Source organism: Equus przewalskii, chromosome 15, assembly GCF_037783145.1.
Source record: "Equus przewalskii isolate Varuska chromosome 15, EquPr2, whole genome shotgun sequence".
NCBI classification, from domain to species: domain Eukaryota; kingdom Metazoa; phylum Chordata; class Mammalia; order Perissodactyla; family Equidae; genus Equus; species Equus przewalskii.
Genome location: NC_091845.1, coordinates 38,665,671 through 38,684,901, shown reverse-complemented (window position 1 = coordinate 38,684,901; position 19,231 = coordinate 38,665,671). Strand labels below are relative to the sequence as shown.

The window sequence follows — 19,231 nt, the reverse complement described above, 5'->3', positions numbered from 1 at the left end:
GGTTTTGATTTGCATTTCCCTAATGACTAATGATGCTGAGCATTTATTCATATGATTGTTGCCACTTGTATGTCTTCTTTGGAGAAATATTTATTCAAGTCCTTTGTGGCTGGCCCCATGGCATAGTGGTTAAGTTCAGCGTGCTCTGCTTTGGTGGCCCTATACCACTTGTTTGCAGGTTCAGATCCCGGGCGCGGTCCTACATGACTCTTCAGCTATGCTGTGGCAGCGTCCCACATACAAAATAGAGGAAGATTGGCCCAGATGTTAGCTTGGCAAATCTTCCTCAGCAAAAAAAACCCAGAAAGTCCTTTGCCCATTTTTAATTGGGATGTTTGTCATTTTGTTGTTAAGTTTTAAAAGTTTTTTATATTCTAGATATTAATCCCTTATCAGATAGTGATTTGCCAATATTTTCTCCCATTCCGTGTGTTATCTTTCACTTTATTGATAATGTCCTTTGATGCACAAAAGTTTTAATTTTGATAAAGTCCAATTCACCTGTTTTTTCTTTTATTGCTTGTCCTTTGGTGTCATGAAACCATTGCCAAACTAAAGTCATGAAGCTTTACCCCTGTGTTTTCTTCTAAGAATTTTATAGTTTTGGCTTTTATATTTAGATCTTTGCTCTATTTTGAAATTATTTTTGTTTATGGTGTGAGGTAAAGGTCCAACTTCATTCTTTGGCATGTGGATATCACCTGTCACAGCACCATTTGTTGAATTAACTGTTCTTTCCCCATTGAATGGTCTTGGTACCTTTATTGGAAATCAATTAGCCATAGAGCTATAGGTTTATTTCTATAACTTTCTATTTTATTCTCTTGGACTATGTTTTTGTCCTTATGCCAGTACCAGACTGTTTTGATTATGGTAGCTCTGTAGTAAGTTTTGAAATCAGGAAATGTGAGTCCTTCAACTTTGTTCTTCTTTTGCAAAATTCTTTTGGCTGGGGCCGGCCCCATGGCCAAGTGGTTAAATTCACGCACTGCAGGGTTTTGCCAGTTTGGATCCTGGGCGCAGACATGGCACCGCTCGTCAGGCCATACTGAGGTGGCATCCCACATGCCACACCTAGAAGGACTCAAAACTAAAAATATACAACTATATACCAGGGGGCTTTGGGGAGAAAAAGGAAAAAACAAAATCTTGGAAAAAAAAAATTATTTTGGCTATGCAGGGTTTCTTGCAATTCCACATAAATTTGAGGATCACCTTTCCATTTCTGCAAAAATGTCATTAAAATTTTGATAATGTTTAACTTTTTTTTGAGGAAGATTAGCCCTGAGCTAACATCTGCTGCCAGTCCTCCTCTTTTTGCTGAGGAAGACTGACTCTGAGCTAACATCCGTGCCCATCTTTCTCTACTTCATATGTGGGATGCCTACCACAGCATGCTTGCCAAGTGGTGCCATGTTCACACCTAGGATCCGAACTGGCGAACCCCAGGCCACCAAAGCGGAACATGTGCACTTAACCGCTGCGCCACCAGGCTGGCCCCAACATTTAACATTTTAATAGTGATTGCCTCTACATCTTGGGATTGTTGGTGATTTTTCCCCCATCTCTCTTATACTTTACATATCAGCTATAATGCACATATATCGTTTCTTTCATAATTGGAGATGGAGGGAGCTAGCATTAAAGGGAAATTTTTGAAGTCTATTTTCTGTTAACTGGCAGGAAACAAATGGTACTATCTGATGTCAGAATTATACAGCTATTGGGGCTGGCCCCGTGGCTGAGTGGTTAAGTTTGCGTGCTCCGCTTCGTGGTTTTGCTGGTTGGGATCCTGGGCGCGGACATGGCACTGCTCATCAAGCCATGCTGAGGCAGCATCCCACATGCCACAATTAGAAGGACCCACAACTAAAAATATACAACTATGTACCGGGGGGCTTTGGGGAGAAAAAGGAAAAGTAAAATCTTTAAAGAAAATAAAGAAAGAATTATACAGCTATTGCCAAGACTCTTGCTTGAAAGAACAGAATGGCTTGGTTACATTGTCTCCTAAAATGACAGGCTACTTGCTTAGCTGTCTTGGGGATACTTTGTAATTTCTGTGCTTTTTTGGAAGGGTTGAGTTACCAACCCTGCATATGTGACCTTTGACTTGCTGTAGAATGTGCTGACTTTTTAAAAAATATTCATAGAAATATTATTCATAATAGCCAAAAAGTGAAAACAACCCAAATGTCCATTAACTGCTGAATGGGTAAACAAAATGTGGTATAGCTGTACAATGGGATCCTATTTGGCAATAAAAAGGAATAAGGTACTGATACGTGCTGTAACATGGATGAGCCTCAAAAAAACTATGCTGGACACAAAAAGACCATATATCACAATTCCATGGGACTAGGGGTGAGAATGGGAAATGACTCCACTAGGTTTGTTAGGGGATGATAAAAATGTTCTAAAGTTAGATTATGGTGGTGGTTGCACTCTACATATACTAGAAATCATTGAATTGCACACTTAAAACAGGTGAATTTTATGGTATTTAAATTACATCTACCAAGGCTAAGATCCTGACTCTGCCACTTACAGCTCTGCTGTAATAATAAATAGTCCCCAAATCCCAGTGGCTTAAATTGACAAACATATCTTCAGTCACATTACATGTCGGGGGCTATGGGTCATTGCTGTTGTTCTGCTCTCTGGCTTCTCATTCTGGGACCCAGTTTGAAGGAGCAGTCCCCGTGTGGCAGTGCTGTTCTCCTGGCTAAGGGAAAGAACAAGAGGCTCATGCACGCAAGCATTGGCTCTTAAAGCTTCTGCCAGACCTGTGTAGGTCACGTTCACTCACACTCCATTGACCAAAGCAAGACATGTGGCCAAGGCTGACAGTGCAGAGGTGAAGGGTGCTCACCATGCCGGGAGGCACCACTGTCACTTGACAATGGGCAGAGCTGTGTGTATGATCTGCTTATAGAGAGAGAACAAGGAAATAATCAATTATAATTACCTTACTCAAGTGACTTAACCACTCCAGGCCTCAGTTTTATCACCCACAAAATGGGGAGATAATAGTTGTCTAGATCAATAAGTGATGACATGTAAAGTAGTCCTGGTTCATGGCATGTGCTGTTTAATCATTAGCCACTCCTGCTGCTATTATTATTGTTTTCTCCTGCATCTGGCATACTCTTACTCTATAACGCCCTACTCAAATAACATCCTCTTCATGGTTCCTGCTCTTTGGTTTCCTGCCAGTCAACTCTGCCCTCATAGCGCTTGGAAACTCAGTGGCAAAAGTTCAGGGGCTTTGGGGTTGGGCAGTCTGCTCACCTTTTTTTTCGTAGGTTCAGACAAAAAGAACTACATTCACATTGCAAAGTGTCTCTTGCCTTGTTCTGGGCTAGTGAATGTTCCTTTTCCTTTTGACATCCTCAAAATAGCTATTAGAGGCACTACCAATATGTCTTCCTTTACCTTCCTTTGCCCTTTTTTAAATCAGTGTTTGAAAAAGGAGTTGATAATTGAATTCTTCCCAGTTCCAACCAAACTGAATGGGACTCTCATAATCAGTTCGGGACCAAATTTTGGGTGCACACTGTGAATGACAACAGCTTTGGGGCAATAGTATCCTATAAACCATTTAACAGTCCAGCTTTCTTAGTTAAATGTATTTGTTATAGAAATCCTTGTCCAGGGTAAAGGCATTTGGGCTGCTCTGAAGTCCAGATGCCCTGTTAGAAGGCAGCTCTCAGGTAGCTGCTCACCAGATGCTGTCTGCCAGCTCTGATGAGTTGGTGGACATCAGACCCTTAGGCTTTATGGTGGGTTGGGATATGGCTTATTTCTTTCATTTTTGGCAGATATTACTGTGTTGGATATACATAAGGTTTTTAAAAATGTTTTTGGTCAAATTGAATTCTTTCTTTTTCCCTTGCAGTGTAAGGCCAACACTGGTGGACACCGATCTTCATGTTCATTCTGCAAGTGCCCAAGGGAAGGTGAGTGGTAGTGGAGGTAGTGCTTATGGTGGTTTTTATTTTCTGCACTGAGTAAAACAAGTTTCGTGCTTTCTTTGTCTTTAAAGAGTGGTCATCACCAAATACAAGTTGATCTGTAAAGCTCTTTAAAGTGCAATGTGATATCTAACTTCATGTGACCTGTTAGTGGACGATTTTGGATCTCAGAGTTCCACCAGGGGAAAGAAATGGGTTGCCAGCTCCTCAGACTGAGGTGCTAAGTGGGCAGCTGACTAGAAGTCAGTAGTAGTATTATTTAGAATACATTTAAGGATGTTAGGTTGAAACAGAGACTCTGTGGCCTTAGTCCATGTGACCCTCCATCCCCCGCTTCTCTGAAGTTATTGGGCATCATTCATTAGCAGTATTATTTTCTCATTTATACTCTATCTAAATATTTCAGGATCTTCAACAGAAAAACATTTGTTAAAGTAATAGTAAACATATAAAGAAGAGAAAACAATCAGGATTGAAGTACACATTATTTTTATAGAGGAATAAACCTACCAGCAGCTCAATCACTTGACTTTAAAGTAAATTTCTCCAGAGAACTCTTAGGTAGACAACCTTAAAGAATCTATCAAAGGCATCTGTAAGAACAGTCCGATAGCAATGACTATTATATGCCTGTTTCCGATATTATCCCTTAAGGAAAGCTAGGGCATGACCATAAAATACAGTTCAGTGCAGGGATCCAGGTAGCCTCTGAAGAACCTGTTTGTTCCAAGGTTACACCTTAGTATACCTACAAATAGTTTCTTAGCTGAGCTTTTGGCCTCTGGTGGAGATTCTGCTCTCTAGTGAGGGCTGCGAAGCACGTGTTCTGAAAATCTTTGGAGGAAGACTCTACATGCCCTAGAGACCAAACCAATGTATGGGAAATTAAGTAAACAACTGAGATTTTTAACCTGTTGTAGTACTTCAGATTAGGCAAAATTGTGGGAGTTTTTTCCCCTCAAGAAAGCCTTCTTTCTTAGTCTAGTCTAACAAATGAATAGATGATTTATAAAATGATTGGGCACCATACCTCCAAGATTGCTGAAACAACATTAACCTGGAAACATACAAAGCAGGTGTTCACTAGTTGCCTGTCGCTACTATTAAGTATTCTTTGTTTCTCCCATAGAACGTCTCTTTTTGAGCCACATAACTTCCAGTGAATCCTCCAAGAATGAATTAATTGCAAAAATATATCCCTAAATAACTGGACAAATTATCCTGTTGTAGAAAGAGATTTGGAATTAATCATTTATATTTTGAAGGACTATTGCCCATTATAATTATTTGCATATAAATGAGCTGTATGCAGGTAGGTCTATTCTTAGCTTTGTAGGAGTGGAGGGGGCCTGTGGTCTTACAGAATTTGAGACAGCTGTCTTAGTACCATAACAATGGAAGAAGCAGGGCTCCTAGACATATGCATTTGGGATATATGTTTCTACCAAACCTCTAGCAAGGGCCATATCTTTGGTAATTTTGTCCCCATATCTGTTATCATTGGTTGTAATAGTGAAGTCCAGGGTGTCATGAAGGATTTCTTAAATTGAAATGTTTGGAAAGTGATAGAAAACTCATAAGATTAAATTGTTTAAATACTTGGATAATTTCTTCTGTGAACTCTTTCGTGTGCTCTCTCATTAGCCTGGCTTAAAGTCTTATCAGAAGACTATTTTGTAGGTATTTCTGAGATTATTAATAGCATTTCAATATGAGTATTTGGTGGCAGGTAAGGAGGAATCACAGCCGTAGTGCTTTTCAGATAAAACCTGCTGGAGATTCTTTCTGTTTCTGTTCCTGTAGTGACAGAGGCCAAGCAAGAATTAATAACCTACCCTCAGCCTCAGAAAACATCCATACCAACACCATCAGAAAAACAACCCAGCCAGCCCCTAAGGTCAGCTGATAAAGAACCTGAACACAAGAAGCGGGAAGAAGGCCAAGAACAACGCTTGGGACATCAAAAGAGAGAAGCAGAAAGGTATCTGCCTCCTTCTCGAAGGGAAGGGCTCACCTTCCGAAGAGACCGAGAAAAGGAGCCATGGTCTGGGGAGACACGCCAGGATGGGGAGAGCAAAAGTAAGTGGTTTATCAGGGCACGTACCAGACTGTAACCATCACAGTTGAAGCATATATGGCCTGTGCTGTGGCTAGGGACCAGCTGCTTTCCACATCCTAGTAAAACTGCCCAGCCTGACTATAGAGACTATTGTTTTCTGCAGGCCTTGCTGTACTAGTTGAAGGAATCTACATCCTCCAAATAGCAAGTTGCGATTCAAATGCACCAAGGCATAACTTTAGATTTCTAAGTATTGGTAAAGCAAAGTATGAAGTATTTGACTAGCATTTCTTTATAGAACCAGCCTTGCTAGAGCAGAGTAGCATCTGCAGTCATCTACAGTAAAAAACAACAATCAGGCTCTGAGGACTTCTTCAAAAATTAACCTTTCTCTTTCCTTGCTTCTCTCCCAATTGTGCTTGGTTTGTTCAGCAATCATGCTAAAACGCATCTATCGTTCCACTCCACCTGAGGTGATAGTGGAAGTGCTGGAGCCCTATGTCCGCCTTACTACTGCCAATGTCCGTATCATCAAGAACAGAACTGGCCCCATGGGCCACACCTATGGCTTTATTGACCTCGACTCCCATGCGGTGAGTTTCCCACCCCTTGGAATGGACTAGGGACACCTGGCTATAGCAACCTCAAGAAGGTTTGAAAGACTATCATTGGAATTCTCGTGTGCTCTCTGGTGTCATAACCCCTCTTGTTCTTTCCTTTGGGTTTAATGTTCATTCAGATGACATGACTGCCCTTGAAAGTTAGAACTCTAAGTGGTTTTCTAGATCCATTTTTATAGCATTTATAATTTCCAGTTAAAATAAAGTGAGAACTTAGTCACTTGTGAAGAATCTGAGTACCGAACTTTTCAAGATTTTAGTGAATTTTCTGATTTCTTAAATTTGTTTTGCCCAGCCACAGATGGTTTTATATTTGATGGTAACAGGACATTTCCTGTTTTTCCTCAAATTGTTGCTGTAAGAGATTCTTGTGGCTTGAATTTCTAGTTGTGGGGCCCTTTTCTATGGAAGTAATGTGAAGATAATGAAAATTGTTGGGATTTTTTGCTCAAAAATCACAAGGGACTTTGTAAATTAGATTTGATGTGATGACAGTTGTAGCCTAAAAGAAGAGGATTTGAATTTCTGAAATTTATACCGGAAACTGGCGTCTACTCTGACCACTGTTCTGAGCAACCTTTCATTAAAAGTTGCCTGTTTTGGGGCCGGCCCCGTGGCTGAGTGGTTGAATTTGAGCACTCCGCTTCGGTGGCTCAGGGTTTCGCCAGTGTGAATCCTGGGCGCAGACATGGTACCACTCGTCAGGCCATGCTGAGGCAGCATCCCACGTGCCACAACTGGAAGGACCCACGGCTAAAAATACACAACTATGTACCGGGGGGCTTTGGGGAGAAAAAAATAAAATAAAATCTTTAACAAAAAAAAACAGAGTTGCCTATTTTGCCAGTGTGCTCTTCCTATTACAGTTAATGACCAGAACATAATATTTAGTAAATTTTTATTTTGAGAAGGAAAATCCATGTTCAGTTCTCTTTCAAAGGACGTGGCCATTTCTCTCTTTTGGTTCAAATGTATCCTTGGTTCCCCAGGAAGCTCTTCGTGTAGTGAAGATCTTGCAGAACCTTGATCCACCATTTAGCATTGATGGGAAGATGGTAGCTGTAAACCTGGCCACTGGAAAACGAAGGTAAAGCAGAGGGGTAGGGCTCCTTTGTGCTTCCCCAACTCAAGTTTTTGGGAGAAAACTCCTGTTTCTGGCTAGAGAGGCAGAGATAGTAAGACATGATGCCTCCCCAGTGTGGGTTGTTTCAAGTATGTATATCTGTATCTTCTTTTTCTGAAGCTTTCCTTGTTCTGATTCTAAATTTTTTTTTTTCTTAAATTGTAGTACTAGGTACTTCAGTCCTTTCCCTCTTGACTGCCTGGTATCTTTGGATCTGACGGATGGTACAGTCTTGGATGTACAGAAAAATCTTGATACTTCCTTGCCCCTTGTAATCCTAAGAAAATGCTGTCATGACTTCCCACATAGCACTGAGAAATCTAATTCCTCTTTATTCCTTCACTCATCTTGACCTCGGAGTGGTGACTGAGAAATGGCTTCATCAGAGCAGCAGGCTTACAGGGATGGGACAGATCTTGCTCTAGCACCCTCAACTCAATTGCTGTTTTGCTCCAGCAGACAGCTTTGTAAGAGTTCCACTGCTCCTCCCTTCAGGAGTCTCTGCACCACCAGGCCTGCTTGCTGTCTGGGTTGGTTCCTTTCTCTGCAAAATGGGGAGAAGAGTTTCTCAGCAACTCTGTAGGATTAGACACTCCTCAGGTGGCTTTTGTAGCAGGCTCGTGACATGTATTGTTTGTTGCAGAAATGATTCTGGGGACCACTCTGACCACATGCACTACTATCAGGTAGGCCTCAGCAGGTGGGGCGTGCTCTTGGTAAAATCCTCAAGTGACTGAAAGAGTGATCTTGAATTCTCTCCAATGGGTGACTGTTAAGGTTAATGGCTATCGGAAGTTCCGTAATTTTAACTTGCCTTTCTGTGATAGGGTAAAAAATATTTCCGAGATAGGAGGGGAGGTAGCAGAAATTCAGACTGGTCTTCTGATACAAATCGACAAGGACAACAGTGTAAGTGACCTTGTTTTATTTCTTTTGTTTCTTTCTGGCTTGAGTATTCATTAATTGAAATCTCTGTGGTCACAAAGTTGGCAAGAGATGCTGTTGACTGGGGTGCTCATTCAGAGAAAGCACCATCTACAGGTTCTACACCTATTCGGGTTAGCCAGCCTCATTCTGGGTTGTTCTTGGTGAGTCCCTAGCAAGGGCTTCATTGGACAGGGAATAACATTGGCTCTGGTTTTATTCCTTCTAGCATCATCTGACTGCTACATATATGATTCTGCAACTGGCTACTATTATGACCCCTTGGCGGGAACTTATTATGACCCCAACACCCAGGTGGGTATTTGGTTTACTTTGTCAATGATTCTTTTGAAAAAAGCATCTATAATTTGTTACTTTGAAAATTTTATTCTCTAGATTCTCTGGTTTCTCATCACATAAAAAGTAAAAAAGGGGGCCGGCCCTGTGGCCGAGTAGTTAAGTTCGCGTGCTCCACTTTGGTGGCCCAGGATTTCACCAGTTCAGATCCTGGGTGCAGACATGGCACTACTCATCAAGCCAGGCTGAGGCGGCATCCCACATGCCACAACTGGAAGGACCCACAATTAAAAAAATATACAACTATGTACTGGGGGGCTTTGGGGAGAAAAAGGAAAAATAAAATCTTAAAAAAAAAGTAGAAAAGTTTAAATCTTTGGAAACAATTTCTCCATTCTAGGCAGCTGCTCTGACTGTTGTACTATCTGTACCTCATGTCTAGTCTGGTGTTTTAAAAAGTCCAGATCTTATATTGAGCTGTATTTATTCAGGTGGATTTTAAAGATGGTGACCTTTATGTTAACTGTTGCCTATATGGAAAAATAAATGCCTTGTAGCGTTACAGGTAAACAGTGCTGCTCTTAGAAAAATGGACAGTGGGATGTGTCCTGGCCCCTGGAGTGGGCTTTTAGATTGTTTGATGTAGTCTTTTCTTAGGCTCATGAGTAAGAGAGCTATTCTTTCCCCCAGAAGGGAACTGTGTTCCTTAGACCTGGAATTACTGGGAAAGTGAAGCATTCTGTAGATTTAACTGTTTCCAATTGTATCATAGCAAGAAGTCTATGTGCCCCAGGACCCTGGGTCACCTGAGGAAGAAGAGAGCAAGGACAAGAAACTCTGCAGTCAAGGAAAGTCAACTAGCAAGAAGGAAACGTCTAAAAGAGATGGCAAGGAGAAAAAAGACCGAGGTGTGACGAGGGTAAGTTACTAACAAAGTAGGCCAGTTTCAGCCACTGGTAACTCTGTCTTTTACAAATGGAAAAACTGTGAATGGTAGAACAAAGTGACTCAGCTCAAACCCTAACACCTCAGCTCCACAAAGTTTCATTTTCCTGCATTCTCTTTTCAGTGCTTGATTCTGTATATACATTTCTATAGGTGTAATTGTAGAAGAGGATACCATTTTGTATTCTTTATTCATTTTATATTTGATCATAAGTATTTTTCCATATTTCTGTAATACTCTTTATTATTTTAATGCCTGCATGGTAAAATTCACTTGGTAAAAATGTACCTTGATTTTCTTCATCATTCCTGCATTGTTTGTTTCTTCTTTCTAATCTTATACTGTCATAATATGTAGCATTTAGCATTTATTTCTCCTTTTAAAGAATTTCCTTAGGATAAGTCTTCAAGATCAAAGAGGGATTCAGTTTTGTTTTTGTTTTTTTTTTTTTTTGAGGAAGATTAGCCCTGAGCTAACATCTGCTGCCAATTCGCCTCTTTTTTGCTGAGGAAGACTGGCCCTGAGCTAACATCCATGCCCATCTTCCTCTACTTTATATGTGGGACGCCTGCCACAGTATGGCTTGCCAAGTGGTGCCATGTCTGCACCCGGGATCCGAACCAGTGAACCCTGGGCCGCCAAAGCAGAACGTGCAAACTTAACCACCACACCACAGGGCCAGTCCCTCAGTCATTTTTAAAATGAGGAAATTAATGCCTATCTAAGAGGATTGTAGTAAAGCCTGAAGAAGATAATGCATATAAATACCTCATCTGGTGCCTGACATATACTAAATGTTATCTTTAAAAGTTGTTAATTTTGAAATCATTATAGCACTGTTACAGATACTTCACAAATTAGGAGATTTAGAAAACCAGACTAATTTCAACAGGGATAACTCTTAACCCAGCTTTTATGAGTATCATTTGGGTTTGATCAGTTTCAGGAAAATGCCAGTGAGGGGACAGCCCCCCCAGAGGACGTCTTTAAGAAGCCCCTGCCTCCCACTGTGAAGAAGGAAGAGAGTCCTCCACCAGTAAGACTAAGCTAATGCCCTGGGCTAGGGCTGGAGCTGGTTCCAAATGGGAAAGGAAATTCAAAGGCTGATGCCTCACTTTGGTGTTGGTCCTTTAGCTCTCTGTGTCACAAACAAGGACTCCTCTTAAGTATAAGCATGAAGTAAATTTTCCTGTCTGCTAATAGGAATATAACTGGAGAACGAGAGGTAGTTATCTGTCCTCTTTCCCTCTACCCTGTGCCATTCCCACCAGACCAGAGAACGCCTGGCCCTTTTTAAGTTATAATCCTGCTCTTACTAATTCTTCTCTTCTAAATGACCAAGGAAACCTGTTTTCCTGGCTGTGATGTTTCCGATCTTTTGGTACTGCATAAGGATCTCTTACATTTGGAGTGCATGCATGGTCATTTTTATAATTTACCTGCCTGGCCAGAGTGAACAATGCTAATAACGACATTGGTACCCATTTTTTAGATGTTGTAGAGTGATAGTGTCAATCTATTTGCAAGTGATTCTGATTAAATGTAAATATAAAATGATAGTGACCACACTTTATTTTTTTACTTTGTTTGATCATAGACCAGTGACCGTGCATCACTATTTAACAGTTTCCTATAAGCTGCTGATAAATACTCTTTGCCTGTTCCACGTTATTTATTTATTTATTTATTTTAAGATTTTATTTTTCCTTTTTCTCCCCAAAGCCCCCCGGCACATAGTTGTATATTTTCTTTAGTTGTGGGTCCTTCTAGTTGTGGCATGTGGGAGGCTGCCTCAGCATGCCCCGATGAGCGGTGCCATGTCTGCGCCCAGGATCCGAACCGGCGAAACCCTGGCCTGCCGAAGCGAAGCACTCAAACTTAACCACTCGGCCACGGACCTGGCCCTCTGCCTGCTCTACATTACTAATTCAGTTTACTGTAGCATCTATCCTATCCGTGCCTTTGCCTTTACCTTCCTCAGGAGCTGGATCTGTCTGCCTGAGTGCTTATCCTTCAGTTGCTTTTAGTCTACCTCCTAAGTCCCTTTTGCTATAGAGGTTACTATAGCCTTGAGGAAATTTATTTTTCCTTTTCTCCACAGTAACTTGGAGGTGGTTGCTATCCCTTCCTCTTTGTAAATTGTAATTTTTTAACTCTTTTCCTATGTTCTATGTCAGTTCTCCTTTCTCTACCTTCTCTTGACCATTCTGTTTAGAGAGTCGCTTCTAAGGGAACTTGTCTGACTTATCTCAGTGAGCAAGGAGAAAAGCCAAGCTCAAACCATGTTACTTCCATCTGGGAAATGAGAAGTGTGGTCAGTGGGCCTATTCTGAACCAAGTTCATTATTCCAACTAAAAAAGAAGAAATGAGATACCCATATCAGAATATCCAGAAAACAGACCCCAAAATATAATTTGAGTTTGGTGTTAATCGCTGGTCTTCTCCTTCCAGCCTAAGGTAGTAAACCCACTGATTGGCCTCCTGGGTGAATATGGAGGAGACAGTGACTATGAGGAAGAGGAAGAAGAGGAACAGACCCCTCCTCCACAGGCCCGCACAGCACAGCCCCAGCAGCGGGAGGAGCTGACTAAGAAGGAGAATGAAGAAGATAAACTCACTGACTGGAATAAACTGGCTTGTCTGCTCTGCAGAAGACAATTTCCCAATAAAGAAGTTCTGATCAAACACCAGCAGCTTTCAGACCTGCACAAGGTATTAGGGGAAGAGGCTCTGACCTTTCACACTTTTGACTCTTACTATTGATGAGCATTACAGGGAATAAAGAAGCTTATGCTGTCTTTCGTTAGCCTATATCATCCCCAGTTCCTATAATTAAATCAGTCCAATTCAAGAATGAATTGCTCTTACACCTTTTCTTCATGAGTTGCTCTGCTTTAAGGCCATGCCCACCTTCAAAAAACTTGAGTGTGTAGACCCAAAGCAAGCAGCATGGCTGGGGCTGGGACACCAAACACAGGCTCTGCTGAAGACAGGAGGAGAAGGGGTCATGGAGTAGGAAACTGACCTGCTGCATTTCTCATCTTAGCTCTACCATTAACGTAATATTTGGACCTCAGATAAGCCCCTTCTCTTGATACTTGGTCACTTCACCGAGTTCTGTCTAGCTCTGACAGTCTGCTTCCCCAAAGGTAGGTCACATTCTGCCAGCTCTTCATGTAGTGAGTTATTGCTATAAGCCATGGCACAACAGCTCTTCTTGGTATGTTAAACTGACATACATTGGTCCTACCCTGCAGTCTTCTATTTATATGTACTGACGAAGGAGCTAAATTCTGGACAACTAAAGCCCCTAGGTGAACTCCTGTTATCAGCATAGAGTAATTTATTTCACACTCCTTCTCTGGCAAATGTTACAAGAGTGGTGAGGGGATTGGATTTAGACTTTCTCTCAATATAAAACCCTAAGTCCTACGTAGCTGAAAGCTAAGAAGCTTGCTTTTGGTTATAGGCAGACCTTTTTCCCAGCTGCCTCTGTGGAGGCTCTCCAAAGCTTCTAGGATTCTGAGAAGCTCCTTTTGACACTTGTTGCAGCAGACTACCTCCCAAATCCCCTTGACGTTATGGAATTCTGAGTCATCAGACTGACACATTTAAATTTCAGCTCTCTGATGAAAATGCTAATGAATGGCTAGAGATTAAAAATAGTTGTCAGGAAAGAGGAGCCACGGGTCTGGTGAATCCACAAGCTGAACTGGCCCTGAGACAATGGAAAATGGATTTTTCCTTTCCTTGCAGTGATGCAGTGCAAAGAATCCCCTTTCTGTATGAGAGCGGCTCTGGACACCTTAAGTTTCTTATTTATGCCTGAGGGCGTTATGTAGTAGAGCCATACTTGAGGGATATGGGACCCTCAATGAGTAGAGGACTCTCAGAGGAGTCTGTTTGTTCTTTCAGGACCTTGGGGTTCCTTTTCATGTCTCTCTGGGGGCTTGAAAGAGTGAATAGTGTCTGAGGATGGTGGGTGGTGCTAGTAGTAGGCAGAGCATGTGGGCATTTGGTTTTCTTCACTGGTGTACTCAGATTCCTCTCTCTCATAATTTTTTAGCTTAGATAAAGGGATATAAACCAAAGTTGTGTGTTCTACATTTTGGAGAAAAGTAGACTGAAGTTTCTTCTCATGCCACACCATATAACTAATCGGTGCAACAAGCCTACATTAGAACCTGGATTCCTGTTGGTGAGGCTAAAGCTAGACCAGTTAGGTGTTGTTGCTTGCAGGATGCAGTGACCACTTAGGAGAGTTGGTCAGTGAGAGGAGCTACAGTCTTAAAGCAGCTATCGAGAAAGGCCTAGGGGCATTTCTAGGACCACTTTTTCTAGACCTATACTCATAGAACGCCCTGTCTTCTCAGCAAAACCTGGAAATCCACCGGAAGATAAAGCAGTCTGAGCAGGAGCTAGCCTATCTGGAGAGAAGAGAACGGGAGGTAAGCTTTGGTGATCTGTACTCTCTTGACACCAATTCTTTTTGATTTCTGGTATAGAATTTGTAGGCTTTGCTGGTCCCTCCTGAAAAGAAGACAGAGAACGAAGTGACCCCAAAAGATGGGGCATACATTTCTCAAAACTCATCAAACTACATTAAAATGAGTGTATTTTATTGTTTATAAATTATACCTCAATAAAGTTCGTATTTTTTTAGAAGTCCAATGCGCTATCCATTGCACTACAGAACCTAAAGTTCGTATTTTTTTTTTTCAATATTCCACTTTTTTTTTTTAAGATTTTATTTTTTTCCTTTTTACCCCCAAAGTTGTACATAGTTGTATATTCTTCATTGTGGGTCCTTCTAATTGTGGCATGTGGGACGCTGCCTCAGTGTGGTTTGATGAGCAGTGCCATGTCCGTGCCCAGGATTCGAACCAACGAAACACTGGGCCGCCTGCAGCGGAGCGCATGAACTTAACCACTCAGCCACAGGGCCAGCCCCTAAAGTTCATATTTTTTTAAAGATGATGTTAGAGTCTCCATGTAGGTCAAATAAATAGCACTCCTCTTTGCTGCCCAGCTTTTAAAATCAATAAAGGAGTGTTGGATAGGACTGCTGAAATAACATCTTTTACTGTTAAAGGCTAAGTTGGAGGAATTAACTTAGTGTGAGAGGCAAGTGGATTTGCTTCTTGGATCACACAGGGAGGCAGACTCACCTATCCAGCCACACACTTCATTGGTTTGGGGCAGGTCTTTTGTGATAGTCAGGAATCTACCTATGGAGGCTTACTGGCGAAAATCTCCTCCTCAGAAGAGAAAAAGACTGGCTGAGCCAAGCATATCAGCTTATTATTCCCAAATTTACTAGTCAGAGAGGCTAGTGCTTTCTTAAGAAGAATGTGTGAAGGATCGAGAGATTCCAGGAGTTATCAGTTGAACTCCCTTCATATTAGGAGAAATTTTAGGAGTAAAGTGAAGCTTCCCTACTCACCAATGCCCTCGATGGAAATCTCAGATCTGTTTTTCTGCTCACCAACAGGGAAGGTTTAAAGAAAGAGGAAATGATCGCAGGGAAAAGCTCCAATGTTTTGACTCTCCAGAACGGAAACGAATTAAATACTCCAGGGAAACTGACAGGTAAGCCAAGAACTCTTCACTCAGCCTAGGCCTCAAAGCCTAATGGTGAAACCATCTCCTTCTCCAACTGTGCTGTTATTTTCTCTCTCAGGGAGGTGAGGCTGTCGAGAGCAGGTTATGTCTGAACTTTTTGAGCATGAGGTTCACCCCAACCTTTTGACCACAGAGAATGTGTGTTTGCATGGAAGATTGGCTGGCTGCTTCAGCTGCTCAAAGCCAGGGCTGGAGTAGCCATGGTTAGGCACTCTTTCTCTCCACATTAGTAATGCTGTACCTCCTTATGGGCCTGATAATAAGGTCACACTCCGGGGCTTTTTCTCTAAGGAGCCTCCATTTTCACACATAGGTGCTGAATACATGGTTGGCTGCTGATAGAGATAGATAATCTCTAGCTTCCTGTGCTTGTTTCTGGTCAGATAGTTCCCAGGTGGTGAGCCCGGAGTTATATATAATTTATTGATAACCCACTGTGTACAGATACTGCACTAAGTGCAAGGAATACTCAGGTGGACAAGACGTATTATCCTTGACTGTCTGAACACAGAATAAGGAAGGCTTAAGTCATGCTGTGTCTCATAGGGTAGACCCAGAAATCTGGTGGAGAAGGGGAGGGCATTTCAACTGGAGGGAACTGCACATACCATGGATGAAAGAGACAGAGGTCATGATGCGTTTGAGTTGTAAGTAGCTCCATGGGGCTGAACACTGGGGATATACGGTTGAGTGACAGAAGATGAGGCTGGCTCAACAGACAGAGACCACTTCATGAAGTTCATACTCCTTGAATTACCATTCTGAGACTTTTTCTTAGGGCAGTGGTAGGTTATGAAATTATTTAAGCAGGGTATTGATCTAGTGAGACTTGAGCAGGTCTTTATGTTGGTAATCGAAAGAACCAGTAGCCAGGGTAGATTATGCCTCTGGGGAATGGAGAGATGATTGATGGAGAAAGCTCCCTGAGGAGGCTAGATGGGGTCTGGGGCTCTGGCAATCCATCTTATTTGCTCATAGCCCGCAATAAGATTATTTTTGAATCATGGCCCAGTAGTCATGTGTGTAAGTACTAAACAAAGAAATCTTCATGAAAAATACTTCTTACTGTGTGTAATAAACTCTGATATTTTTATTTTAGTCTATTCCGTTTGCATTTTTAAGAAGTAGTAAGGTGGGGCTACTTAGTCAATGTAACATCTCATTGGGTCATTCTCTAAAATACACTGGACCTAGGACAAAGGAGAAAGAGTCAGCCAAGAGGAGAAAGAACACCTTAGCCCTGAGTCAGTTGGGCTGGGTGCAGAAAGAGACCCTTTTCTGTTCTTGGCACCCTTCACACCACATTCTACTGGCTCTCTTCCTCTTTAGTCTTCTGTCCTGCTTCTCTTCCTTTTCTGAGTAATTCCAGATATTCCCCAGGACTCTGTACTCAGTGCTCCTTTATTCTTGCTGCTCCACCCTCTTGACCTGGACTGTCTGTGGTACCCAAGGCCTCAGCCACCAACTAACAGGCTAAATCCTATGGCTCCATCCCACGTCAGTTCTGTTTTCTGAGCTCAGAATCACTATTTCCATTTACCTCCTTGGTTGCCCTCTTGGACACCTCTCAGGCTTCCCACACTAAACAATTACTTAATATTATATTTTGCTCTAGTGGAATATTATATTATATTACATTCCTCCCCGCCCCTCCCCTCCCTTCCCTTCTTAAACCTGTTGTATTCCTGTTTCAGAGTAGTAATATCATAGCATCATTGTCTACCTGGTCTGACCCAATCTTCCTCCTTTATCCCCTATATCCGGTCAGTGGCCACATCCCTAATTAAGCCTTGCCCTCCATTCTAGCTTTCCTCCAAACTAGACTCCTTATTCCCAGTCTTTGCTTCTCAGTCTTAAGTCCATTCTCTACCCTACCACCAAAATGACTTTTGTAAACAGAAAGGTGCTCCTAAAACTCGCCTTTTTGTGAACATATACCTTGCTTAGAGGGAGGCCTGGGTCCCAGGGTTTCTTTGCCTGAAGGATGAAGTCAAGAGGCATGATTTAGCATGATGTTTAAGGTTTTTCACAGTCTGGCCCAAGCAGCCTTTTGTCAAGTCTTACCACTCCTCTCCTGGATAAATTGTATTCTTTCACTTCTCCTTGCCTGTGTCTTCCTTTCCTCCCATGCTTTTTCTAGCTCACAAACTCCTCATTTGTCAAGACCGAGTTCAGATGTACCCTCTTGTTGGAATTTCTGTCATTTTCAATAATGCCCCTTCCCTCTGTTTCCATAACAAATATCTACTGTTGCCGCATTTATGACTGAGCTCTTCAATGTGCTGTAAGCATCTATTGACATATTATTCTTCTCATATCCTTCCCCATGAACAAGGTCAGGTCTTGGTCATCTCTGTATCCCCAGGACAAAGCCTGTTGCATAGAGAGCAGGCAATCAGAGATATTTAATATACTTAAGAGGAGGCAAATCTGAATCAACAGGACAGAGGTTCTTGTTAGGCTCACAAACAGGTCATTTTGAAAGTGGTGGTTTCTAAGTGTGTCTGCTTCTTTTGCAGTGATCGTAAACCTGTTGGTAAAGAAGGTATTGACAATAGCAGCAAAGGAGGCTGTGTCCAGCAGGCCACTGGCTGGAGGAAGGGGGCAGGGCTTGGCTATGGCCATCCTGGATTGGCTTCTGCGGAGGAGGTGAAATGGTTTCCATCTTGTTGGGGGTGGCATGAACCTGGAACTTTCTCTCACTCTGTGGCCCAGAGCTGTGTCCTTGCCTTTTAGCTGGGCTTTCCCCACTGCTGGCTAAGGACATGAAAGCAGGGGAGCCCATCAGTCTTGATTACGGGGTTATAGCCAGGCACACTGGGCCCTTTGCAGTTTGGTTGGCGGTGGGAAGAGCAGGGAGAGGTTGGAATGGGGCTAATCTTATTCTTACACGGAGTTAGAGGTGGGACAGTGAGGAAATCAGGCCGTTTAAGACTGAAGAATCACTTGGTGAAAAGAACCAGGGAACCAGTGATAAAAAGGTACAAAAGAATCTCTGAGAGGGATTGTCATCAGAAGTCTTTGATGGCTAAAATGTAAGAAGCATGAAGTCAGTGCTGGTTCCCAAGAAGGGCTTTCCCCCTAATTTTTCAGGAAGAAAAGGGAAAAGAGAGAAAGTGATAAAAGGGAACACTGCCCATTTAATGTTGTCTGGTCCCCCTCTGAAAATGCCAACTATAGGAGATTGGCTTCTCATATTTCTGGTGTTGAATCCTGAAATCATGGCATCACTACTTTCCTTACTCATCTTGGGTGTTTATTAATTAAACATTCTAAAAATTTCTCCTATATCCTGCTCCTTACTGGTCCAGAAATGCTTATGGTCAAAAACCAGCCCTGAGGCTCATTAATTCATAGAGCCCACTTCATTATTTGTTTTTGTTTTGCAGACTGAAGGCCGGATGCGGGGGCCCAGTATGGGGGCTCCAGGAAGAACCAGCAAGAGACAGTCCAACGAGACTTACCGAGATGCTGTGCGAAGAGTCATGTTTGCTCGGTATAAAGAACTTGATTAAAGAATGGAGACAAGTCCCATAGGACAGACCTCCTTATTTTGTTTGTCTGTCTCTCCTTTTGTTTTGTTACTGTTCTTGCTGCTAGAACTTTTTTAAATAAACTTTTTTTCAATGTGATTTTTTTGGTGGTTAATTTTTCACCCATAGATG

The 19,231-nt window shown here is 42.1% G+C and overlaps 1 protein-coding gene across 15 annotated transcripts in view; it reads left to right on the top strand.

Annotated features, from left to right (window-relative positions):
• RBM6 (RNA binding motif protein 6) overlaps nt 1-19,198 on the top strand; it is a 110,013-nt gene extending 90,815 nt beyond the window's left edge. For all 15 annotated transcript variants that reach the window (XM_008529781.2, XM_070575238.1, XM_070575229.1 and 12 more), the window contains 14 exons: nt 3,899-3,959; nt 5,778-6,053; nt 6,466-6,626; nt 7,643-7,740; nt 8,420-8,462; nt 8,604-8,685; nt 8,930-9,015; nt 9,770-9,916; nt 10,884-10,979; nt 12,396-12,656; nt 14,318-14,392; nt 15,436-15,533; nt 18,086-18,215; nt 18,956-19,198. In XM_008529781.2, coding sequence (XP_008528003.1) covers nt 3,899-3,959; nt 5,778-6,053; nt 6,466-6,626; nt 7,643-7,740; nt 8,420-8,462; nt 8,604-8,685; nt 8,930-9,015; nt 9,770-9,916; nt 10,884-10,979; nt 12,396-12,656; nt 14,318-14,392; nt 15,436-15,533; nt 18,086-18,215; nt 18,956-19,081 — 1,740 coding nt within the window. In that variant the 3' untranslated portion in view covers nt 19,082-19,198. The remainder of the gene's footprint in view (nt 1-3,898; nt 3,960-5,777; nt 6,054-6,465; nt 6,627-7,642; nt 7,741-8,419; nt 8,463-8,603; nt 8,686-8,929; nt 9,016-9,769; nt 9,917-10,883; nt 10,980-12,395; nt 12,657-14,317; nt 14,393-15,435; nt 15,534-18,085; nt 18,216-18,955) is intronic.
• The last annotated feature ends 33 nt before the right edge of the window (nt 19,199-19,231 follow it).